Here is a 27823-nt window from a genome sequence, read left to right on the forward strand (position 1 = left end):
GCACATGTGTATATATATATATACATATATATATATATATATAGCGAGTATGAGAGCTGCCGCCCTCATAGACAGAAACGTCAGTGCCCTTTATCCATCCCCCTCTCCTCTTGGCGCATATTTAAAGTACAGCGGGAGCTGTAGCATCCAGCATGAATAGAAGCACCCTGTATGAATAGAAGTAATAAAATATATACTTTACAGAAAAACAAACACATGTATACTCCACTACACCAGTGTCAAATGTCAATTAAAATATATGTACACAAACATTAACATACTTAGTAAACTTAAAGCGGACCTTTACACTCAAAAATCTAAATTAATAATAACATAGACATGTCAGGTGTAGAATGCTGTGATTTTGTACTTACACTTGCAGAGCAGCCATTTCCTGCTTTGAAAGTGTAAATTACTTCAGTTTGCCAAAGCAATGCACACTGGGATTGTCTTGACATCAACAGAGCATTGCTCGGAAATATCTATAATCTCAGGAGATCTCAGGGAAAAGCATTTTCCTCCTCTGAGATGATGCGCATGGTCACATGTCCTAGTCACATGTCCTAGTCACATGTGCCAGAAATCCAGGAAGTAATAGGATAGCTAGTAATCTTCCCTTAGTAAACATTGCCACTGTCAAGACTGGGGAAGAAATGAGAAATAAGGTATGCAAAGAGTACAAAGGCTGCTAGAAGTATGTGTTTGTAGATTATTATTACTAAACATTTCTAAATGTTTGTGTGTTTGTTGTAATTTTAAAGCTATGGGTAAAGTTTCTCTTTAACACACGTGTCTAAATAGTGATTATACAAATAATCTTTAGCAATATGTGATCAAATATCATCACTATAATGAATGCTTCTTCTCCTGGCAGAACAATTACAAAGTGTCTATTCCAACGACACTGTTATTACTGTGTTCCAATTATCTTGATAAAAACAATCTCTCAAACATAGTGATAACAATAAGCCAGTCTCCAAAGCCGCAGCTCCAGCTTGACAAGAAGAAACACCGCTGACAGAAACGAGTGCTGACAATCTCGAAACTGTGCCCCCACTCGTCTTCTTGTGAGATCTGTGAACACACCTCTGCACAAATCGGATCACCTCAATTGCATGACAATAACTAAAATATTTTAGTATGGTCTGCGAGAGCTTCCCCGATCCAATGGAGTTAATAGATGACCTTCAGCATTGTTTAGCAATCTCTTAGAGTGTTGGAACTCAAATATAAAACAAGGAACAACACATAGTATAACCATTTTAAACTTTAATAAAAACATATGAAGAAAAACTACTCACAAACAATGTGCTAACAAAGCATCACATCAATCACTGCCACAAGTGGACCAAACAAACATTCAGGCCCCGTTCACACCAGGGCGGTTCGGCCACGTGGATTTGGCCGTGCTGAACCTCCGACATGAACTATCCAATACATTTCTATGGGGACCGTTCATGCAACTGCGCGATCTGAACCGCCTGCCACCCTGACACCTTTTGTCTGCAATGATCAGTGCAGTTTCCATATAGATTTCAATGGAATTGCGCTTATTAGTGCAGTTATGGGCATTTTTAATTGTGTTTCAGCGCTGAAACGCAATTAAAAGTGCCCCAAACCACCCTTTGAAAATTCGTGCGGAAACCACGCTCATCCGCAACCACCCTGGTGTGAATGGGGCCTTAGGCGCTTCCAACTGCTGGGCAACACGTATCACTTCTGGGTATGAAAATTGGCTCCACCCTACATGTTGCGCCGATCGGACTTCGTCAGGTGTATGGTGCCAATCAATGTGCAATGGCATTTTCTAGTTTCACCGCATCTCTTTATATTTGGTAACCTCCAAAATATAAAAAAAGAAAAATTTCCACAAATATCCCAACATAAACAGTATATAATCCTGCCAGAGCTGACTTTAGGTGGTTGTAATTATGAACTAGCAGCGTTTGCAACACCCCAAAAAATATATTTTAGATAAAACTATATATGTCAACATCAGTTAAAAAGTTTTAAAAAAATATAAAAACACTGAAAATTCCCTAAAATGTATACATTATAATCAAACAATTTAAGTCAAACTCCACCTTTTGTATCAAGAGAAATAAAATCTTTAATCGTATATTTCTTTCTTGTCTTTGTCACTATATATTCTTTTTTTTCATTTCATATTATTTGTTTCTTTGCATGGCAGACATTTCACACACCCACCACACTTTTCCTTCAAAAACAAGTCACTGTTTTAATTTTATTTGGTTGATCTAACACATTCTTAATTCATTTTTAGATACAAATTGAGGTCTTTCAGGCAGAATACAATTTAGCTGTGGGTCACTCCTATCCTTCTTATTCTCTACTCGTTATACTCCTATCATACAATACTTTTCATCACATTTTCTATATTTTCCTCTTCAAAACCTTTTTCCAAAAATCTGGATTTCGATATATATTCATTTTATTTTCAACAATTCCTTTTCATATGAATAAGTTGATTTTTACGTACCACTTGCAAACATTTAGGGTGGTGGCAGCTTGATATCAGAAAATATATCCATTGCGGTCTGTATTTTTAAAATAAGACCTGGTATAAAAAGCTATTCTCTTTATGAAACGCAAAATCTAAAAATTGTACCCTCTCCATCTGCGCATTACAGGAAAGAACTATATTCTGATCATTTCTATTTAACAGATGTAAAAAATTATCTTATTTCATTTTGCCCCCCTTCCAAATCATTATAATATTGTCTATGTATCATTTATATAGTATTAATTTGACTTATTGCCAAAAATGTTTCATGTTCCCATTTGGACAGAAAAAATGAGCAATACTGGGAGCAAATTTAGCTCCCATGCCTGTATTTTGTTGATAACATTGTTTCCTATACCAGAAATAACTGTGTTGTAGGCAGAATTTTAGTGATCTAACTAAAAAGTTATTTTGTTCCATACTACATTCCTTATCTTTTAGTAAAGCCCATTCTGCCACTTTCGGGGCTGCTTCATGTTGAACTGGTATAATTTCCTTGGTGGCAACAACCCCCTCCAAAAATTGTAACAAATGCTTACTATATTTTACATGTGTGTCCATGGACTGTGCCAATGGCTGCAGAACAAAATCTCTATAGTCACCTAATCTCGCTGTCAAGGAATCTATTTAATTCAGAATGGGTCTCCCAGTTGGGTTAACCCTATTTTTGTGCATCTTAGGCAAGTAATAAATAATCTGACTTTTGTAACACATGGTATGCTTCCTCTTTTTGATTTAATCCCCCTAACCTGTATCCTTTCTTTACTAAAACCTTCAAATCTTTTTTAATCTGTTAACAACGTTAAAGGCCATCTATCAACCCCATTGGATGGGGGAAGGTCTCGCAGACCATACTAGAATATTTTAGTTATTGCCATGCAATTAAGGTGAGCATATTTGTGTGGAAGTGTGTTCACAGTTCTCACAAGAAGACAAGCAGGGACACGGCTTCAAGATTGTCGGCACACGTTTCTGTCAGCGGTGTTGCTTCTTGTCAAGCCAGAGCTGAGGCTTTAGGGCTAGTTCGCACCAGCCCCAGTGCGTTCTGGCCCAATTGGTGCCGAAAGGCACTGGATCGCATTCCGCCGGCTCACTTTGGTTTGCGGCGGGAGGGGGCGTGGCGGTTTGGACACTTATTAATTGGTTGGAATAGACACTTTGTAATTGTTCTGCCGCGAGAATAAGCATTCATTATAGTGGTGACATTTGATCAAATCTTTCTACAGATTATTTGTGTAATCACTATTTAGACACAAGTGTGTTAAAGCGGACCTTTATGGACCTTTACCCATATCTTTAAAATAACAACGAACTCACCTGAGTGTGTTAAGTTTACTTAGTTTGTTATTTGTGTACATATTTTTTCTTGCAATTGACACTGGTGTAAGGGAGCATAAGTGTGTTTGTTTTTCTCCTAAAGCACTACACTGGTATACTGTATATTTTACTATTTTCCAGTGTGTAATCCACATTTGGGTTGGCTGCTTGTTTTAGGATAGTATATGTTTTTAGATTGACACATAGCGTGGAAAACATTAGCAATATATCAATAGAACTATACATTTTAAAGCCTATCTCCAGGAGAAAAAACAAGCTACGCTTGCAGTGGCACTACTCCCACACTGCAAGAGCTAACTGCTCATTTTTGTCTTGGGGTAATGTTCCTACTCCCTTGGCAGTCACCGCTCTCCTCCTCCCTCCTACACTCTGGCTTGTGGACTGTCTTTTGGCATCCTGATGTATAATGCAGGGTTATAGGCTCTGCATTAAATGTGATGACGTACCTCCAACTGTCGGACCACAGGGGTAGACGAGGTTGTAGGCATCAATCTTGAAGCCTGCAGGAGCAGGGATCAGGTTGGAAAAAGTCCTTTACACATCCCCTAGACAAAAATAAGCAGTTAACCCTTGCAAGGTTGGTAAGGCCCCACTGAGACACCTGAGCAAAGGTAACCTTTTACATGCCAGAAATGCCAAAAAGCAGAGTGCATGGAGTTCTGCTTTAACATTTATGGAAATTAATGTGGACGCAAATTATAGGATAAAGTAAAAGTGTGTTGTTCAAATAAGATAAAGAGAGAAACCTTTTCTTTTTGTGCACACAGGTAATGTATTTTGTTACAGATCATACAAACTGCATGGGTATGTCTGTTGGCTGGAAGTCTATTATATACCAGACATAGATGTTCTCTAGTAAAGCCCCACGTGTGTTATCAGTTTTCTGCAAAGTAACCATTGCTATCAAATGAAAATATGTTCATATATGAAGACAGAAGTACTAGGGAGGAGATGAGGGATGCTGTATAAATAGTGGATTTAAATACAATCAATGAGTACATTTTGCATGGACCTATTGACACGTTTTCTGTAGTGAAATGAAAATGTATATGACTAAATATGATGAGTGCATATTGTACAGTGTTACCCCCACACCTTCTTCTCATCCCCCTCCTGTAGCAGTTGTAAGTGGCTCCTCTTCTCCTTCTCTGGGATGCCTGCAGAAGGGCTGTGCAGGTACGGTGTTCCCCCTGGAGGGGAGACGCTATGCCCCTGTGGGTCAACCCAGGTGTAAATGTGACTTGAAACATGTCCAGCAGGAACCCGGCCTGAGGAGAGCACAGACAGTGCCAACTTCTGAGAGCCCCGCAAAGCCTGGAAGACAGATGTGCAATGACAAATGTTTAGCTTACATACTATTTCGTGTTTTTATACATGGAAGAGAAATAAAATTAATTGTTTAAGTGACTTTTTATCACAGAATGGCGTAAGCATAAAAATATCCACTTAAACATAAAGAGAAGGTAATTTATTGCCTGCAGAAAGTTTTTCTTTCCATTGATCCACTTCTCAGCTTAAAGTAGAACTATGGCCTGGCTGTGAACATTTATATACTTACATATTCTTAACAAGCAGTGAATAAGCTTTAAAACAAATGCTCACTGACCACTGTAGGTGCAGGAACTAAGAAGCAATTCTTCCTCAAAGTTTACAACATATGAAGCCCTACTCTGTGTGAAACTAAAACAATTTTGGCTATACATACACTTTGAAGTGTATCCATACCCAGTAACTAAAATCTCATATAAGCTTAAACATGTTGATATAATTCCAAAAGGTATTTTAAACCTGTTAAATATGTAGCTTCCATTAAAAGACTATCTGATGATCATACAGGCCCTTGTTCAGACACTTCCTGTTATTCGGTGGTAACCCTTCCAGTTGTGCTCCTGCCTTGTCCTCCTGACACAAGCTTTCCTGATGGAGGCTTCAAGCTTCTAGTTCCGTTTTGCCTAGGGCAGCCCCAAACCAGAATACACCACTGTAGGGTTAATACCTTCACCACCATATCACTTTGAAGTTATACAGGCAAGATTTTGTTTTGTGTTCCAGATCAATAAAAATATTAATAAGACTCTAGTGTGTTTTCATTCTTACTCATCACTAACTTACTGTGAAAGAATTAGCAAGCAATTTTGAAATGTCAGGGTGAGAGCATAAACATTTTTATGAATATATATGTAATTGTACTGCCAGCATAAAAGAGATTGGCAAGATATTATTGGTTTAAGGTCCTTGTTTACATCATTTGAGAAACTCACCAGGGTGTCCTTCAATGCAGTGCATACACCTGATGCATATGTGTGCCCGCTATACCTGTCATTATTCAGCATGACAAAGCGCTTAACCCCAGGAATCCCATTCTGTTCCATGGCCCCTGTTCACACCTTTTGCATTTTGTCGCAAGCAGAAAAACGCCTGTCGTGTCAAATGAATGTGCCAAAATCTGCTCGCAAAAACGTGCGACTTAACATACATGGATAAAAAGATGCGTGTAAAATGTGCTTAATAGGTGTCACTTAAGTGTGAATGCAGCCTTAGGCCTGGTTCACACCTAGGAATTTTTGAGCAAGAAATCCCATGATTTTCAATGGCCACCGTTCACACCTGAGCAGCAAAACGCCAGCAGGAAAATGCCAAAAGCCCGAAAAAGTACATGAGCTTATTTGGGTAGGTAACAGCGCATTTTTGCCCATAGACTTCAGTGGCAATGCCCCAAAACACGCGGCAGAAGCATGTTGCACATTTACGTCTGTGTTTTTAGGCGTTTGCACGCGTGTTCGTTCATTGCCCGCAATGTTTCATAAGCTGCTAGTGAAAACGCCTGTCTTCATGTACGCGTACACAAACGCGCATCAAAATATGCACAACGTGAATAAATATGCAAATATCCGCACGCTGAACATGTGCATAAATGATGGTGCCTAGGTGTGAACCCGCCCAGCCTTAAGGTTCCTATCTCAGAGGTGTGCATTTTTGTCTGATTCCGATGATCAGCCAGTGTACCAGTAAACCCCATTGCCTTGTCGATAATTCATTGATGTGAGAACCTCTGCTTGAGATACATGAGATACATTCCCAAGCACACCCATCGTAGACTCCTTTCTATCTCTCACGTGATCAAAACATGATATAAGAAGACATCAGTATTAAGTTAATTTCTCACAGTCTGGTGCACACCTGCTTTTCAAATGTAAATGTGATTGGACATGCAGAAGCCAGAGAAAAAAAAGAAGTTATACAGCATGTTTCCAAAAGTTTACTCCCACTGAACCCTGCAAGGTGCTCCCTGGATTATTCTTGAAGTGGACTACAGAGAACCTTTATTGTACATTTTGTGAACATTGTGGTATTTTTTGGAAAATCAGCCTTGTTTCCTAAATATCATTATAGGCTTACTGACTGGCTTTACCTGTTGCCTAGAGTTGCTTTTTAATTAATATTATGGTGAAAAGGCCAATAAACTATATAACCCATTGTAAGGTAACATAAATTAGCTTAGCACTGATGGCTAATTTGTGATTAATATTAAAATGGTTTATCACTTTTTAAACTAGGTAATTAAAGTGTGTGTATAGGCCACAGGAGGTGAGATTAAATCATCCAATGGGATAGATATCCTTAGCATATACAATTTCAGCTCCAGTAGAAATCATCTTACTATTATACCATGGAAGGCATTAAACTGCTCTGGTACTGTTGTAACATTTACATTTCTGATAGTACATAATGTAAGGAGCAGCAGAGGGCTGTGCTGTGCGAGACACATACTGTATATACAGCCTAGAACATAAAGGTTTCCACAGAAAAAGCAGGATTGTATCATATTTGGGTCAACATCTTAGTCCAGGATGTAGATATGCTGATTCTGGATGATGCCTAAACAAAGATGTCCAGTAAAAAAGCAGTACGGGTACCACATCAATGGTGATAGAGACCAGAGTGATTTGTTATTGAATAATCAATAGGACTAGAATAGAATGATCTTATTTTAACAAATATTCAATAAAAAAAGAATCACTCTGAATTACAATTTGTGTGGTGCCCTTACTGCTTTCTACTTGACTTCCCTCTGGAGTTCTTTTTATTTTGGGGTTCTTTGTTAAAAGGGAATAGCCTCACCAAAGCAATTTAGCTTAATTAATAAGACGGTCATTCACAATATTGGACATCAATGACAGGAGATCTAGCTTCACTTATTCATGTACCCCTAAACAAAGATGGTGTCAGGCTTCAAAGGAAAGAGGAACATAATATGGCAGGGGGAACACTGTGACTTATTTGAGAGGTAATAAATGCCCATATGCCTATATGTATAGTATAACATATTACTTAGGGGTCTATTCACTAAGCTGCCGTAGGCACCCGAGTGAATGACCGACCTGAAGTGAAGTGAGCCGAACACTGTGCGGCTATTTACTTCAGGCTGGTACGGCTGATTTCAGCCGATTCGGCTGTTCTGCTCGGTCCCTTAGCAGGTAACCAGGGACACTGATTTCTCTGCAAGTGGCCGGAGCCAGCCGTAAGACGCATTGGGGATCCGAGCATGCATCTGTGGTTGCTGGGCCTCCAGTGCGTCCCTGCACATTGTGAGGAGGAGTAGGCTACCTCCTGGTACACCTGCATTCAATTTATCAACTGCATCTACAGTATATGCTCCCACTAGGAGACTCATATAAATAGAGTTAGGACCACACTTAACAGAGGTGCCTTGAAGGTGGCAGTGTGGCTTCTACATATTTTTGGCCAAAGGTTTGTGCAACTAAAACCTCTGCTTTTAACGTATACTGTTAGACAAGGTATTTTGTTTTGTTGCAGGCCAGCTGGCAGGTGTTCTGGGGATAAGCCTTCCCATGTGCACCCTGCTACAAAGGCTTTTTATAAATGTATGTGGTTACCATATTTTTCTAGTTTGTTTCATCTGAGAGATTTTACTTCACTGTCAGAGAGGCACGCCAGGAAGTAAGAGGAAGAACGGGTTTGGTTAGTATAAGGTGATTAAGGAAGCCCTTTTCAGCGACACTGTAATCGTGCTTTGTATTGGCAAGGTGGTAGCATCTCTTTAAAGCAGCATTTCTGAAATTTAGGAACCCCTAAAATAATTTTCAGGTCTTGTGGAACCATTACTTACACCAAATCATCAGGAGTCAATGGCAAAAATGTGTGATAAAGCCACACACCACTTCCTTAAAACTGTTAGACACTCCACCCAGCTGCCTCTCTTTAACAAATCACTCTACCACCTGCTACTTGTATAGTCCCAGCCTTATAACATACAGGTGAAACTCGAATAATTAGAATATCGTGCAAAGTTCATTTATTTCACTAATGCAACTTAAAGGAGAACTGTGGGGTCAGTGTTTTTCCCCATAGTTCTCCTTGGGGTAACGGGAGGACAGAAACTAGTGTCCTCCCGTTACCCTAAGCTCAGTATACCGCGAGCTACAGCTCGCGGTATACTGAGACGCCGCACCTGCAGCGGATCCCGACTTAGATGACGGGATACGCCCAGCTGCGTGAGTGACAGCTGGCTCTGCCTATCTAGAGGCAGAGCCAGCTGTACCCGCCCCCTCCCCCGTCCGTTCCGCCAGTCAGCGCTGGCAGATGGGAGCGGGGAGAGGGGAATCCAGCCCCTCCCCCTGTCACGGCAGAGAGCCGTGACAGGATCGAGAGGTGAGGGAACACGGTATGTGTTCTCTCACCTCCCGATCTACTGAGCCAACCTGTGACAGTCTCATTGTCACAGGTCGGCTTAGAACTATGAGGTGAGTGGAAATCACTCATGTCATAGTTCTCCTTTAAAAGGTGAAACTAATATATGAGATAGACTCATTACATGCAAAGCAAGATAATTCAAGCCGTGATTTGTCATAATTGTGATGATTATGGCTTACAGCTCATGAAAACCCCAAGAACCCCAAATCCACAACCTCAAAAAAGTAGATTACATGCAATCAATAAAACAAGGATTGTACATAGAACAATATCGGACCTCTGAAAAGTACAAGCATGCATATGTACTCAGTACTTGGTTTGGGCCCCTTTTGCAGAACTTACTGCAATTACTTTTGCACGATATTCTAATTATTCGAGTTTCACCTGTATAAGTTACAATTTATAATCTATAATGGCTGACACTCTCTTGAGGAATAAAAAAAAGGAGGAACATGAAAAAGAAAGGAGTAAGGGGTAGAAGGTAGGGAATTCAGGGAGGAAGTGGAGGTATATATATCTCAAAGAGAAACATTTCAGGACTAAAGGTTACACATAGAGGCCTATTAATAAAGAAGTCCTGAAAAAGGGTTCACCTCATAACTTTTTTTAGGGGGATTTCAGCCAACTCTGTAGTCCTTGTTTTAGATAGCATGCATTTAAAGTCAAACTCCAGCTTTATTTTTTTAACGATTATTTAAAATGATTTTTCCCTCATTTTTTTGTATAGCTGTAGGTTTAAAAGTAATACCTACCTTATGCATGTCCCACTTCCATAGTTACGAACAATAGTTAGAACTAACATATTACAGGGATTGGTGGAAAAATCTGGTGTTTTGCAAACTCCCCTCCTCCTGCATCCACCATGAACAGACTTCTTCCTATACCCATACACACCCCACAGTGCGACAGACCCTCTCCTCATGCAGCCACCACTGTGCTACACACTTCTTTCACATGGACCCACCACAGCTCAGCAAACCACACCCCTTCTCATATGCCACCACAGTACCAACTCCCCCTGGTCATACAAAGGGCCGGATTTACTCTCTTGGCTGCCCTAAGGCCAGGTACCTCAATGAGCCCCCCTACCCACCAACACCCCTCCATGGAGAATGGCAGACCTGCAGGCTGCATATAAGTGATCTTGGCGACATTGCCAGGATCACTTGTACAAAACAAGCGGCAGCTTCCCCGCTGTACATTTAGCTCTGCTTGCCCAAAGCAGGGCTAAATGTAGAAAACAACTACCCGCCCGGCGCCCGGAACTGCATGCCCCGGGCATTGGGATATAGGAATTCCACACTCCTGCTGCCCCTCTACTCCCTGCTGTCCCAAGGCCGGGTCTTGGTTGGCCTTGTGGGAAATCCGGCACTGGTCATACAGCCACTACAGTGCCATAGACCCCCCTGCTCTCATACAGCCACCACCATGCTGCATAACTCCACCCCTTCTCATTTAGGAAGGTTGCATGGGAATGGGGGAAGGAAGTCTGTGCCACAATGCTGGCTGTATTGGTAGGAGGAATACGTGGCATAGAGCCCCTCCCTAATGCAACCACCAAAGTAGTTCAGACCTTCCAGACTTTTCCTCCATGCAGACACCAGGACCTCTGTGCCACAGAGAGAGGGATGCTTTGCCTTGGGAAAGGGATCCTGCAACATTAGCTGTTGCTATATGTGAGTGAAGTACAAAACTATCACTACACAAAGGTGTGCTAGTGAAGATTCTTATCTACCAGATACTCTCTCTGACCCAAGAGGCATCTAGCAACAGACTCACCAGATCCTATGTCCTGCAGGACAGTCCACAAGACATGGACACTGCAGGGCACTATGGGGTTGATTTACTAAAAGCACATAGGCTGTGCACTTTGCAGGGGAAGCTTCCCTTAGCTTAGTGAATGTGGTGTAACTAGACTTTGTAAAGAGTACCCAATCATGTGCAAGGGAAATGTAAAAAAAAATAAAAATTTCTTGAACATGATTGTGTAATGGAATTCAGCAGAGCTTCCCCTCATTCACGAAACTAAGGGCAAACGTCCCATGCTAAGTGCAAATTCCTTGCAAAGTGAACAGCCTATTTGCCTTTAGTAAATAAACCCCTATGTCTTGAGACTGTGCTGCAGCTTTCTGGACACTGGGCAACTGTGATGCCCATATCAATCTTTAGTAGCCACTGCCTCGCTTCAGTACAAGCATAGGCTTGTATACAGACCCTGCTAATAAAGGGTAGTAGTCATCGTGCTGTCTATGCTCATAAAAGTAGGAAAGATGTTAATAAATGATGCTCAAGCATTACAACATTTAGACACGTGAGCTTCTTTAAAAGCCCGTCTCTGCCCAGCGCTGCAGCTACAGAAGAATATACTGTACATCAGTTGTGACTTTTAAGGTAAGTAAGATGTTATTTATTAAAAATAATATGTGGGATGAGTAAAGGGAGGACTAGCGGGATGAGTAAAGGACTAGTGGGATTTCTTAATAGCTGGTGTTGGGCTTTAATTCTGTCTGTATTCCTATTAAGGTGATTTTGATTTCTACTCTCTTTCTCTTCTGGCTGATACCTGTGAAATAGGCAGTCAGTAGGAACCTAAAAGCAGCACACCTGTCAATAAAAAATGTTTTTAAAAATTGTGCTAGTAGGACAGTTGATACTTACCTGGTCCAACACCCATTCAAGGAATCTTTACTCCACAGCAGAGTTACCCTGTTTGAAGGATCTTCACATCTGACACACTTCAGGGAGTTTGGAATGTCCGTAGCCTATTTTACTTGAAGTTTCCTCTTTCTTAAGGTGCCCATACACCTGCCGATTATCGTATAATAATCGGGGGTGATCCCGCAATCGTACAATAATCGTCAGGTGTATGGGAGGCGTGCGACCGTTTCTACTGTACTGTACTGTACTTGACCGTCTTTTGTTTTCCGAGCACGCTCAAAAACCCGCCGAAAATCGTACGATTTTCGGTGGGTTAGTGGCGTGCTCGGAAGACGAATATATGGCCGGTGTGCACAAGCGTACACTGCCCGATCATCACTGCAATCATCAGAAGTCCTCCCCTCAGCGGGGCGGGCTTGCGATGATTGCAAGTACGATCTGCCTGTCCAAGAAGGGCAGATCGTACGAAATTTGAATTACCTTACAACCATCGCACAACGAAAGTCGTGCGAGGGTTGTAAGGTGTATGGCCAGCTTAACAGTCCTATAGTTCAACACCAGTCACAAATCAGGAGCAATGATGAATCCATTTCTCCTGATTTGCAATTGTTTTTTTAACCATTTGTATTATAAAAAAGGAAGCTTCCCAGATAGCAAGTAATTGAGCTGCAAGTTTGAAAATGACTTGCTAAACTCTTGCAGACTTGCCAAGCTTCACAATTTTGTTGCACAATTACAGCAAGTCTGCAGTGCAAGTCTCCAGACCAGCGAGCTTGCAGAGCTCTTGCTAAGACCTGCAGGACTCTTGCTGTAGACTTGCCAAGCAAATTTGCTACAAATTCAAAAAGTGTCAACTAGAACTTGTGCTGCAAGTGTTCTGCAAGTCTACAACTTGCCAGGAATATGTGCAGCAAGTTAACAAAATTACAATTTCCACCCTGCCACAAGTTTGTGGCAAGTTATCCTTGCTATCTGGGTTATTTTGCCATATCTACCCTTGTTACTTCTTTTGGGTAACCTTTTATTTTTGCCTGACCTACAATGCCTTGTGCCCTCACCTGGTGGAGCTCCCATTAATTCCAGTATTTGTACTATTTTATTAATGGCCACTCCATTCATATTTGGACTAAGATTAGGGAAAAGTTCTGGGTACACAACTTAAAAATGTTCTGACTCAAATTAAACACTGGCTTACGTCAGTGGTAGCTAATAGAGACTTCACTACCCAACTATCTTTGAGCACGTCTGCTATTACTCACCTCTCTCTCCTAAATTGGTCTCTATTTTTTATTTCTGGCTTAATAACCAAAGTTACCGTACAGCGCATTGTTGACTTCCCAAATGAAAAAGGCTTACGCCTATCAAAACTGAGGAGGAATGGCAACAAATTTGGTCCACAATTGCATCCTGCTCTATCAATATAACTTCAGATAAAGCGGCAGTTTAATTTCTCACCAGATGGTATATGGCTTTTTCCAGATTAGTGCATTTCCATCCTTCACTCTTCAGTATGTGTGGTGCTGCCCAATTTTGAGCAGATTCTGGATCAGAGTTAAACTTCTACAAACTTTATTTCACCTCCTCTTCCAGAGAGATGCTTAGCTTGCATTTCTTCATCTCAAACTCCCCTCCCTACCATATCTCAATTAACTACTTAAATACTATAAACTGCCATGCAAACCATCACTAAGGCTTGGAAGAAACAATCTACACAACTGGTTGAGGTCCAGCAACGTATAGGCTCATTCTTCATAAATTAAAAACTATAAGGGGTCTATTCACAAAAGGGTGAAGAGTTTGGAGAAGGCAGGAGAAGGGAACAATCTAGGACAACATAGCTGAACTGGAAAGTGAGCTGAATTGGAGAATTTTTCCAAATCGGCTATTTTGTCCTAGATTGTTCACTTCTCCTGCCTTCTCCAAACTCTTCACCCTTTAGTGAATAGACCTGTTAATATACGTATGAACACCCAAAAAAAGTTCCCTACTATTTGGACCCCATGGATTCAATATGTTCACACCTCATTCCTGAAAGCTTTTATAAAGTTTCTATGTTGGTGAGGAACCCACGGAGAACCCCAGTGTCTTCCCTCCCGTTTTTTCTTCCCTCTTCATTTAGTTTATTCTCTCTTGCATGCCTCTCTCTTTCTTCCTTACAGAGCTTCCATTGTGGACCATGCTCTCTCTTCTATGGTTAATGCCTTCATTCACATCTATCGGATTTAGGTTTTGTTAAATATAATCAGTAGCTCAGAGCTGAATGAATTTACTTGAAAGTTTCCTTCTTCTGTGATGAATGAATTTACTTGAAGGTGTTTCTCTTCTCAGGTGAATTAATTTACTTGAAGGTTACTAGTGCATGAAAGTGCGCTCACACATGTGAGGGCAATCTGATGTGCCTAGCAGATGTGCTTTCATAATCTGACTGCTATTAGGCAACTTGAATGAAGACGGGAGGGGGCAGGAGGATAATGGCAGTACCTATCTATGGTGAAGGGGAGGAGCAGTAGTGATTAGGACAGGATTTATATAATTTTGCTTGATCGATTGTACCCCCGAGAATTGATTGTACCCCCCGAGAATTGATGTCCGGCCGAGTGCCCGAAGTGCAGAAGGAGTTCAAATCAGCCGATCCAACAAAAAAAAAAAATTTGAAAACGATTGTGCAGAGCTAGCAATGACAGCTAGCTCTGCCCAATAGTTTTCTATTGACCGGCGGTTCTGCTCCCGGCCGACCAGGAGAGAAACACTGATTTTTCTTTTTTTTTCTTTATTCTGACACGGAGCCGTGTCAGAATAGAAAAAATAAAAATAAAATTTGCCCATAGGATTGCATTGCTAGATTCCTATTGGCTTTTTCAATTTGCAATAGCCAATAGTAAACTAGCATTGCACCCGCTCTCTGCTGCAGTTCTCCATCAGGTCCATCAGCAGAGGGCGGGTGAAATGCTAGTTTACTATTGGCTATTGCAAATTGAAATAGCCAATAGGAATCTAGCAATGCAATCCTATGGGAAAACATTTTTTTTTCTATTCTGACACGGCTCCGTGTCAGAATAAAGAAAAAAAAAAAAGCAGTGTAGCTCTCCTTGGCGGCCGGGAGCGGGAGACTCCCGGAGGGCCCGGGAGAGTTTGCTGTCTGGAGATCAGTGTCCCTGGTTAGCTGGTAACCAGGGACGCTGATCTCTATGCAAGTGACCGGAGCCAGCCGTAAGATCACGCTGTCAGAAGCAGGCTGTCGGCTGGCCGCTTGGCCAGCTTCGGCTTTCAGCTCGGCTCAGCCGAGCCGAGGCATATGCGCTCGGTTCGACTGAGCCGCTCGGCTAATTTCGGGAGCTGTACGGGCTATTGTGAATAGAACCAAAGGGGTCCTGGGGCCGAAGCTAGCCGAAGGATCGGCCGAAGCTACGGCTAGATCCTTCGGATGCTTCGTGAATAGACCCCATAGTTTTCCATGATGTGAGTATGTTGGTATACAAGCATAGCCAGTTGAACTGAATGTACTGGTAATATTATGCAGGAGTATTTCAACACTGCACTTGCTCCAACAGACCAGCGACCTCAGTATAGTTCTGGCTGCAGCCACAGACCAACAACTACACATGAAGTGGGAGTAAGAAGGTAACATACCTGCAACTGGGTACAGTTTGGGTGTTACAAATCTTGAAGACAATGTAACCCAATGCTTATTTAACCCATTGATAATTTTATATCTCGTCTTATAGTATTGCCTTGTATTTTTGGGTTTGGAATTTGCGGCATTTACAAAAGACATTGAACCACATGGGAAGCAGTCAATTTGTGGCTATGCTAATAATTCCATCAGTCAACCCAGCAGGAAACATGAAAAACAGCCAGACAGGAACTGGAAAAACTGGAACGTTTGCATTTATCAGAAAGACTGGTGTAGGAGGCAGAGATGAGGACCAAAAAACCTTGCCTTACTTTGCTGCCTTATGTGATATGCTGTGTGCCAAAAGCATGATATAATTGTACTAGCACTATTAATATATTCTCAATGCAGAAGGTGGTGATGGTTCATACAATTATCTACTATTACATTCTTATCTCTATCAAGGAGCAGGACAATTACATTATAAAATATTTGCATTGCTTAATAGGGTATGCAACATTTTTCAGAAACAAATAAAATAAAAAAGAATCACAAAAGTTAATAAACAATGAACTTTATTACATTGATTCCTTTTGGTCTGTTAACTATGCAATTTAAAGCATTTTGTTATATCTATTTGATAAGTGCAAACAAAATACCTGTTGATCCAGCCTGATAACTTCCTGTGCTTTCTGCCAGTGCTGCACTCTTATCACTTACATTGTTCCAGGTTATCTCTGAAATCTACAGAACCCCTCCCCTCTATGTTGTAGAGAAGAGAGCATGTAGAGACAAGGCAAATTGTGTGACTTCTATGTGCCTATTGTAATTTTTATCAACGTCAGTTTAAGAGATGGAGGGGGCTACCTTACCTAGGACCCCCTTCTGCCAACTATCTCTGGTGGAAGAAGCAGGTGACAACTTCCTTTAGAAGTGGGGTCCCATAGGGGTTTCAGCAATGTCTCCACTGAAATTCAGAAAGAGCTCCACACTGAGACCTTCCAATTCTTTCACCGTTTTATGCCTGCCTGTATCTGTTGATTGGAGGAAGCTGGAACGAAGTATACAAATGGAGGAATGCCAAATACACTTTGGCTTTGGTGGTCTAGGATTTTACATAGCTGATCAAAAACAATTGCAAAACAATTTTGCCGCATGTCTCTTAACATTGATGACTAGACTGCCTATGTAGGTTAGCTCCTCGCCAAACAGTCAATGAAGAAAAACACCTATTGCTCAGCTCTTGAAAGTAATGATGAAAAAGATCACCTGTGAAGAGCACAAAGCTCGAACTTTCCTTTTCTCTGCAGTGCAGCAAAATAATGTTCCCCTCCTCCCTATGAAAGCTAACCCCCTCCTCCCTGTGAAAGACACTCTTCTCTTCACTTGTTAACGTCCAAGCCAGATCACATTTTCTCTTAGTGGCAACAGGCTAAGGAGTACTAATTCCTTAGTCGATGCAATAGAAAAAATGTGACACCATGCTATGCCTTTAGATGTTAGAGCTTGATCACATTTTTCCTGTGCTGATGTATTAACTGCATAGCAAATGAAACATACATTGACAATTAGAGGGTAAACGTGTGATTATGCTGTCTTTTCTATAGCTCTGTCTTAAAGATTTTCCATTGTTCGGAGTACCCATTTGTATAATGCTAACAATTTTTAGCTGAACTCTGGGATAAGCAAATATTGTCTAAATACAAGAGCCATTTGTATTCTTGCATGAATCTTGGTGAGCTTTGTGTATTTTTTCCAGATCTGTGCAGTAATCCAGTTTGAAAATGTACCTCTGTGCAGGAGCTTCCTGTAATAAAGACCAGTCAGTGCTACTCTTTCTCTTTGTGCAGGGTGACTGGTCTTGTCTCCACTTTATGATCCAACAATATTCACACAAGAAGTGCATTGGGTTCAATGAGTCAGCAGCCTGTCATATATATACATTGTGACAAGTAACAGTAAAGCACAACCATTGTGTAACATCACAAAACAGGAAACAAAGCCTGCATATGGCTGCCCCATGTGAATATATCATTATAAATGTGGGGATGTGCTTCCTAACATCCTTACTGTGTTCAGTGTTTTGGTATTTTATAAGCCTCTTCTAGAACCTGGTGCTTAGAGCCTTTCTATATCATATTAACTGGCACTCAATCTGTTGAGGAAGCTCCAGAGTTCTGTGACATAGGAGTACAGGGTGTTCTGCCCCCCTCGTCAGCTTGCCAACCCTTGGTGAGTTTGTCATCAGAGGGTTAGACAAGTTTTTGACAAAACTCTATTTCAAAAGGGTTCTTGTAGTAGGTAGCTTACTCTAGGTGCAGGCTGTGTGCCTGTAGGAAGCCCCTGGGCTGAAGCCTGGGTCTAGAGGTTGTGAACCTTTGAGCCGGCTTTGTACCTGGGAGGTTATGTGCCTAAAGTAGTCATATGCTAGAGTCAAAGAGCTGGAATTATAGAAGAACCTCCAGTTTTGTGGTTGCATTGCTCCAGTGATAACTGTAGGCTGCTGGATGCTGAGGCTCATACAGCAACTGCTAGCCAAAGGAGCTGTAGGGACCCTTAAGAATTTTGGGCATCCAACCTCCTCCTGCCCATCTACCAAGTGTGCAATAAAGAGTTTGGAACTGCATCAAAAGAGTGGACTTGTATTTGTGCATGTTACAAGTAAAATACTAACCTAGGGACAAGGTATTCCTAGATGGGAGTCCTTCTTGCCAGGTGAAGGCCCTTCTAGGTGTAGGCACTAAAAATTAAAGTACTCAGGAATGTACTCAGGAGGGAGGCTCAGAATCCTCTAGTTTACCAGGTGCTTCAGCGTGGGTGGATGTAAGTGATGCAAGGAAAAGGTCATCTCACACGAACCCCCTCTTCCCAAAACACCCTTAAGTTGGCCATGCACCAGTCTCACTGATATAGTTTAAACGCCCTTAAAATGTCAACCAGACTTGCTACTTGAATGGAATCCCAGATGTATTAGGTTTCTTTTGTGTCTAGTACATGCACATTACAATAGGTATGATTTTTCCAAAACAGAAATCACATTCACAGTTAGAATTTAGTTTGTTCACATAAGAAATGAAAACAAATTTACACCATGAGCCTTTAAATTTTCTTGACCATACTGTCCATCATCCCCATTACCCCATTAACCATAAGAAAATCAAACAAAAATCCAAAAAATCTATATTTTAGAACCGAATTCTACTTGTGTATGTTCAGCTTTACACAAACTATACATGGAAACCTTTTCCTTTCTTTTTAAACATTCTAAGACATTGATAACACACATTTTCCAATTCACAGAAATATTCATGAATAACCAGGAGCGTAACCACAGATAATGGGGCCCCATAGCAAAATTTTTATAGTGTCCGCCAGCAACCTCCCTACTGTCAATTATATTAAAGTCAGGTAGCAGGAGAGCTGCCTGCATTGTCCCCCCTGTATATCTGATGTCAACTCTTCCTGATTAATAATGTCAGCAGCAACTTCTGCAATCCTTATTGGGGCCCCCTTCCACCCTCAGGCCCCATAGCAACCGGTCACATTATAAGCTTCCAAAGGTTTACTGAATCTGGTTGGCGACAGTAACTTTTTTTTTGGACCCTAGGTAAAAACAAGCAAATAACCCTTGCAGTGTGGAGGTAGCCCCACTGTAAGGGTTGATAATATTTTTGTTCAGAGTTCTTTAAGGGCTTGTTCACACCAAATCCGGACCAGATCTGGATGAGTTTCCGCATATGCAGTGTAGTGCGTTTTGACGCGTTCCGGTCCATTTTTTTATTTTAGCCTTAAATGGGCTTTCAGGTGTAGTCCAGTGCTTTAGAGTGTTTGCATGCATTTGTAATGCGTTTACATGTGTTTTGGTGCGTTCCAGAGCAGAAAAAATAGTGCTTGCTGCAGTTTTTCCACATGCTCTGGAACTGAACGCTGTGGTGTGAACTAGAGCCCAAAATACTATTGGAATACATTGGAAGCATTTTTGATTCATTCTTAAACTGCTCTGATCTGCATCTGCTCCGCACTTGGTGTGAACAAGCCCTAAATGTTAATTTCAATTGCTGTGTACCTTTAAAGAGACACCTTGCTCATGCACTCAAAGCGACCCCAACCCACTTATATTCTCCTTGCCAGCGCTCCCTTGCTGTTCCTTCCTCAGTGTTGGCGGCCAGGGGTCATGTGACACTGCCCTGGCCTAGTGATTGGCTGCATGTCAGGGAGGAGGAGGTCACATGTTTCCCCATGCCTGGGAGCACAAAAAGAGCATTGGAAGGTGAGTATAAGCAGACATCCCAACTCTCCCGGGTGCTCTGGGAGTCTCCTGCTATTAGATAGCGGCTCCCGGCCGCCAGGGAGAGAAACATTTTCTCCCGGAAATGTTTACTCTGCTCTACCTAGCAGAGTAAACCTTTCCCTGCGATCTGTTTTTTTTGGGGTTTTTTCTGATATTGGGGCCGCCAGCCGCCGTCAGTCAGATAAAAAAAAACACAGCTTAGGAATGCATAGCTAGATTGCTATTGGCTATTTCACTTTGCAATAGCCAATAGCAGACTAGCTATTGCACCCGCCCACTGCTGCTGTCGATCAGCAGAGGGGGATCTGAAGTTCTCCATTAGGTCCTCTTCTAGTGATTGACAGCAGCAGAGGGCGGGTGCAATAGCCAGCTTGCTATTTGATATTGCAAATTTAACTAGCCAATAGCAATCCAGCTATTCATTCCTATGCTGTTTTTTTATTTTGACGGCAGCAGCTGTCAGAATATTAAAAAAAAAACACCAGCAGATAGCAAATAATCTATTGCTTCCTGTGCTATCTGCCATCATTACAGGGGGGCAGAGGGAACCTCCCTGAAATGAGAAGGGCACCTCCCTGAAATTGCTTTTTTTCAGGTTGGGACCCCTGATATAAGGGGGTCGTGGGGTCCCTCAGCAAACGCACTAACTTTGCCCTACATGGGCAAGGTGACAATGCTTCTTTAATTAAGAGCAAATTTCCGGGTATGCAATTAGTTGTCAGGTATTATACTGATAGGCATCCTCATTACGTGTGACAAGCCACCTTGGAGTTTAGAAATGAAATATGTCTTATCTATACCTAAAGAGGCTTTTTAACATTGATATCACATTAAAAAAAAAGAAATGGTAGGAGGGCACAATTATATTGCTCAATTATTGCTGCTTCTAATAAGATGAGTGACAGAGCACTTCACAGAAGAAATACAGAGATTACCATAACAGCTGGAGGAGAAGACAGGTACGGTTTATTTATACAGCGCAGGAGATTTATAATAGGCCCTGAGCCAAATGATGCTTCTTTAGATACATTTAGGAATCAGACTCGCGGGTGCCAGATCAATGTGAGGCAGCAGGGGAGATTAAATTAGCCTTTATCTTTTATTAAAAGGCATAAGCCTTTTCACCTTCACTGCTTCATGTCTGCCTGTGGGTACTGGAACAATAAACAAATCACTTTTTACACTGTCGAGGTGGCTTTTTATGTTCCCAGACGAATAGTAGAGCACGGGAAAACAACATAGATCCACCAGGCTATCCTTTTATTAAACCCTTTTTTTCCCTTCAGCCTCTTCTTTATATTTGTGATTTTCTTACACCATTTGTATCTGGCCATATTTTAATCATTTATGTCCCACTGACATTCTTTTCAACAGCACTTTACGGAAATTATTGGACTTCTCTTATTTGCGCCTGTCTGCTCTGTTAAAGCTGCACTCCAGGCATAAAAAGCATAAACGATTGGGTCTCTGTCATCAATAATACATCCTTATTTTTTTATTTTAATGCAAGCAGTATAAGTATATACATTTTGGCCTGTTATCAGCCTCTTGTAGTCCCTGTACAGCACAGCTTAAACAGGGGAAGGGAGAAGCAGCACAATGAGCCAATCAGATGTGTTGCAGTACAAGGGGGATGCTGATAGGAGGAAAGAACAAAGTGACAGAGAGACAATCTCATTAGTGTACTGCTTCTTTTTTTCCCTGTCCAGTCCAGGGTGGGTTTGGGAGGAGCCTTGCAGAGGGGCCTTGACGAGGCGGTGTGGCTTCCACATGTTTTGCAAAAGTTGTGCAACTAAAACCTCTGTTTTTAATGCATACTGTTAAACAGTGTAATTCGTTTTGCTGCAGGCCAGCTGGTAAGTGTGCTGGGAAATGTCTGTGTTTTGTACTGTTGCAAGCCCTGCCATGTGCGGCTTGCTTTTAAGGTTAGTTATACATTGATTTGTGGTTGTTTAGCTTGGCTGTATTTGGTGTGGGAGCGCACTGGGGCTTTAGCTTACATTTTTATGCGCTGGGCCTCTAGTGCATCCCTGTACCTTTAAGGATAAGTGGGCTACCTCCAGCCATACCTGCATTCAATTTATCTAATGCTAAATATGGTCCAATATGGAGGCTCTCAAAAATTAGAGTTAGGACCACGCTACACAGAGGAGCCTTGACGAGGCAGTGTGGCTTCCACATATTTTGTGCAACTAAAACCACTGTTTGCTTTTGTCTCTTGTATGCTTTTTGTTTGTGCAAAGCCATATATTCTCAATGGATCTCCTTTGCACCTTGTCAATGGAAGTGTGTTGCAGCGCGGCAACATACTGAATGTTACAAGCACTATTTTTTTGTGCGTTCAGTGCTTTAGGCAGACAATCGCAAAAATCTCCCAGCACACTTACCAGGTAGCCTTCAAAAAAACAATTTACACTATCTAACAATTTCCATTAAAAACAGAGTTTGTTGTTGCGCAACTTTTGCAAAATATGTGGAAGCCACGCTGCCTCATCAGGGCTCCTCTGTGTAGTGAGGTCCTAAATTTAGTCTATGAGAGTCTCCATCTTGGACCATATATACCTGAGGATAAACTGAGTGCAGGTATTCCTGGAGGTAAGCCATTCCTCCATAAAGGTGCAGGGACACACCAGAAATCCAGCACATCACAATGGCAGCTGAAGCCCCCCAGTGTGTCCCCACACCAAATCCAGCTCTTTACTTGTGCACCTTACCACGTGCATCTCACTTTTAAACCTTTAAACGAAACCCCACTGCAATTTTAGAGGAACAGTTGTGTGTGTGTGTGGTGTGTGTGTGTGTGTGTGCCCCCATCCTGTCTCCATTGCATTTATGCTGCTCAAATAAAAGCAGGGAGCTGTGCTTGAAACATGCAAGAGCTTTGTTCTGCTCTAATATTTATTTTTAACAGTACGGTTTTGAAGCTCGGTGCACTGTTGTAACAAAAAGTTTAGGCACCCCGGACAGATTTCATGTTTTGTTTATTTAAAGATCAAATGAAGTTCAAATAATCCCTTCTAGGGAACACACATAATACTTCTAGTACATTTTAAAGCATAATTATTATTATTATTTTTTAAATATAATCTTTATTTATATAGACATAAATACAAACAATAAAATAGGGGCATAAAATAAAGGCATTGTGTCGCATATTTCAAAATAAGAATTACACAAAGGCAATGAGAGAATTTTACCAGCCACCATACGGGCAACACCCACTGGTACAGGGGCAGTCACTCACCACAGCAGGAGGCCAGGATAATTGAGTCAAAGAAGAAAGAACTAATATAAAAGCCAAAAAACATTCAGTTTGTTTACAACTATCAGGCTCAGGCTAAGGAGCAAAACGTTTAGTGCAAGCGAAAAGTTACATTGATATCCCTCAGGGGTGAAACCATAGTATGACATAAAAAAAGACAATTCCAGTCCACAGTCTCATCATTTAGTCAAGTGAATCTGGGGTGAGGGTGGAAGTATAGTGCAGTGTTTTTCAACCACTGTGCCGCGGCACACTAGTGTGCCGTGAGATATTTTCTGGTGTGCCGTCAATAAATCGTTAATTTCTTTAGATCCAGACAGACCATTTAGCATTACATTTGCCATATTTGTCTTGGCATGTGACTTTAAGCTCTTTCTGTTTCAACGCTGGAAACACGACCGAAGCTAAATAAAGGAGGGTATTATATCGAGTAATCAGTAATAGTAAGTGTTAAAAAAAAAGGAGTAGGGCAATTCATTGCAGAGGTATGCCATGGGGGACAGGGGGGAAAAGGGGGGGGGGAGCAGGGGGGATAATAGAGAAAGAAGAGAGTAGACAATATATTAACAGTAAAAAGATGAGAAAGGAGCAGATAGGCACTAATAGGTTGGACTTGATGGACTAATGTCTTTATTCAACCTCAAATACTATGTAACTAGACAAGCAAATTAAGGAATGGGAGGATCACACTGGACAGAGCATGGAGGATACAAACCAGAGACCTATGAGACCTATAAAATAATCATGTTGGTAACATTTTAAGGGATATAGATTCACAATATCAGCACCTGACCCTCAGATGACTCCATGAACTCCATCCAACAATACCACGTTTTAAAGTATGTCTCCTGCTTATTGCAGAAAGAAAGGACCAGGTCTTCCATCTGCCTGATGGTGGTTTCTTTTTTTAATGAGATCAGAAAACTGAGCATATAATAAAAAGGTGTATAGACAGACTTTTCACTAAAGTAACCTCTATGTCAAAGATACAGACTGCTGAAGTTATTAGCAGATCCCAACATTTCCTGTAAAAGCTGATCTTGCTCCCATGCCTCCCACCTTCTATTGATTAACAATGATGGTCATCACATTAATAGACCAATAAGGTAGCTTGGAGGCAGAAAGAGGTGGGTCCACACCTGACTTTTAATGGAATAATGAAGCACTTAACATTTTAAATTGTAACTATAGGAAAAAATTTAAATGACCTGTATGAAGCAGTCTATCACTAACATTAAAGGAGAACTATGGGGTGAGTGAATTAGACTCATCCCCATTGTTAGAGCCGACTTGTGACATTGAAACTGTCACACGTTGGCTCTATTGTTAGGGAAGTGAGCAAAAACATACCGGCACTCGCTCACTCCCCAATCATCTTCCTGCAGAGAGCGGTGACTGTCAGTCACCGTTCCCCACAGGGATTCTCCCCTCCCCTCTCGCATCCTCCAGCGCTGATTGGAGGGATGGACGGAGCGGGCATTGCTGGCTCTGCCTCTAGATAGGCAGAGCCCGCTGTCAATCAGCCAGCGGGGTGGATCTTGGCTGTTGTCGGTATACGTGGCGGCTGCGGCACTCTCATCATATGGCGGGCAATAGCCCGCTATATACTGAGTTTTGGGTCACGGGAGGACGTCCTCCTGTAACCCTAAAAAGAGCTATGGGGAAAAGGTTACCCCATAGAGTTCTCTTTTAACGCATGTGTAACATAATTTTATTGCCTGTTGATCCTCCCAGTAGATCTGTTATTTTTCCTTTTCTTCTAAAAGGTCAAGCTGTCCAACATAATGCTGGCCATACACTACTCGAGTCAGCGGGACTCGGTGAAATTTGAGCAGAGTGTGACCCTGTGGGCAATGTTCTATTTGACAAAAGTTGAGTTTTCCATTTACTTTCATTGAAGGCGCCAGGCTGAACAGTGACTGCAGCTTACAATCAAAAAAAAGCCCACTAGCTCTGGTAAGACAGCACACACTAAAAAAAACAGGGCTACCCAAGAGTGGGTACCCTGAAAGGTATTTAAAGCATGTACCAAGAGGAGGAAAGAAGGGAAGAATGCAAATCCTTTTTTAATGATTCACACATTAAAAGACAGCCAATACATTTTGGTGATCAAAAACACCTCCCCCCCATCAGGGCTTCAGATACAGTGAGAAACTTGATTGGACTTAAATAGAGCTTTCAATAATATTGTGTGTGTGTTTGTAAATGGTGTTGCCGGAACTAAGAAGTCAGTAGCAATAATAACCAGTATTGATAACAGTGAAAGACCGGGGAATGTGAGGGCTAGAGGGGCAATGCCACTCTTCCATAGATGCAGTACAATAAATGAAAGTTGTCACCCTAGGATAGGAAGCTCAGTGCCGGCAGGATCACCCAGTGAAAATAAAAGTAAAGAAAAAATGAACTAAAAAAATAAAATGGATCCCCCACATCTAAATACTGGTAAGTTTTAATGTATCACATTTTATGGGCTTAGATACGCTTTAACACAAGACATATCTGTACAAATAGTACCATTTGAACTGCTGTAAACTCAGAACATTGCTTCAGATTCTGACTATTCAACAATATAATTATCTACAAAAAGAAATACATTAATGTAGAACAAGTAATGTGCAGCTAGATAAACACCACCCTCAAAGGATTACAGGTTCAATACACAGTTTAAAGGTTTCACATTTGACTGCAGTAATGTATTTGAAAAAAAAGATCTGTATATCTCAATAATATTCAACCCACAAGCCAGGGTATTTGAATGTTATAATGAAGCATGAAATGCAGGAAGGTCATCCAAGACTGAACACCAAGTAATGGACTTATTCACCTGCCCTGCAGTAGTGTATGTCTATAGAAAGAGTATTTAACAGCTGGTAACTATGTGATGCCTGTATACTATTATCTAATACAATGACGGCAATGCTGGCTGTCAGTTCTATTTGCAACAGCAAAGTTCATTTACATGACAACACAGCTAAAAGACTGACTTTTAACAGCCATCTTCTGCAAGCATATTTGCTTGCAGAAGATGCAGATACAATGAGATGATGATTTTCTTCACAGTGGACTTCCAGTGTAATTAACATTTAATAGATGGACTGAAATCAATTTAAATGTTACAATTGTAATCGCATTAACATTCACCCTGCCTAGCGGAAATCATATTACGGGCTGAACGAGTATTGAGATGCTTGGTGGCTCTCTAGCACAACATTTTTCAGTCACGGTACCCTTTAAAAGTGTGCAAAATCTCAAGGCACCCCAGTCTAAAATATAAAAAAGAGTCACTACTCCAAAATTCATACCAGACCCTTATCTCAGATAGGGTCTGGTTTAGATTTTAAAGGGAAGACCCCACACACAAACACACAAAAATAGGGTTCACCCTACAAATTAGATTCCCTGCTTCAAATGAGGAGCCCCTCTTCACATCATCACCGCCCTTTCACATCAGAGTTCCCTTTTACATCACCCACAGCTCCACTAACATTGGAAGCCCCCTCCTTTCACATCAGAGTCCCACCTCACACACTAGGAGCCCTCCTTCACATTGTATCCCTCCCTTCACATCATAAGCGCCCCTTCACTTCAAGCCCCCCTTTATATCAGAAGACCCCACCACCCCCCCCCCCTTTTTATCAAAAGCCCCCCCCCCCCTTTCACATCAGAAGAGTGTCCTCACCATGTAAAGGCATGACAGTGTATGCAAATTTGAAGGCACTCAAGAGAATACCAGAAGGCACCCTAGTTGAGAAAGGCTTCTCTAGCACAATCTTTCCCAACCCCTGAAATAGGTCTCTGGTCTTAGGAAATTATTAGTAGGTTTAGATATAATAGTTTATGTGCCTAGGAATGCTGTAAACTTTATATGAAAACAAATTCTCATTGTAAATAATTTTGAAGTCTGAGTATCCCCTAGCTTTGATATAGATTTCAGTTTTGTTTGAAGGTGAGCATCCTTCATTGGACTGATGCACCCCCCGTTATATATTAAAATATTATATCTACAGCTTATAGCAAATTAGCCATAAGCACATCAGCAGTAGCAGGACCTGGAGGGCAGGTTCACACCATTTTCTGGACCACATCTGGAATAGAAAATGTTGTGAACCTGCCTGCTGTTCCAGTGCATTCCAGACCAGACAAAATGAGACATGCAGCATTTTTCTTTTCTGGTCTGGAATGCACTGCGCTGGTGTGAACAGACGCCAGAAATAGCATAGGGATACATTAGGATGCATTTTGGGTCCGGAAACAAGCTGGTCTGGTCTGGAGTAGTGATGGGCTCGGGTGTGTTCGCAGCTCAACGTGCCGAGCCCGCCAGGAAGCTGACAGCGCGCAGCGCCAATCACAGGTACTGAGACATGTTCCCGGTCAGCAGCTGCAGAGATCGGGAAATTTCTCAGTGCCTGTGATTGGCGCTGC

General features: G+C 41.6%; 1 protein-coding gene across 3 annotated transcripts in view; it reads right to left on the reverse strand.

The window, feature by feature from the left end:
* WHRN (whirlin) overlaps positions 1-27823 on the reverse strand; it is a 150268-nt gene that overhangs the window by 69359 nt on the left and 53086 nt on the right. For all 3 annotated transcript variants that reach the window (XM_018572970.1, XM_018572969.1, XM_018572968.1), the window contains one exon: positions 4958-5176. In XM_018572970.1, the coding sequence (XP_018428472.1) occupies positions 4958-5176 (219 nt within the window). The remainder of the gene's footprint in view (positions 1-4957; positions 5177-27823) is intronic.

Source organism: Nanorana parkeri, unplaced genomic scaffold (assembly GCF_000935625.1).
Source record: "Nanorana parkeri isolate BGI_ZX_2015 unplaced genomic scaffold, ASM93562v1 scaffold2190, whole genome shotgun sequence".
Lineage (NCBI taxonomy): Eukaryota > Metazoa > Chordata > Amphibia > Anura > Dicroglossidae > Nanorana > Nanorana parkeri.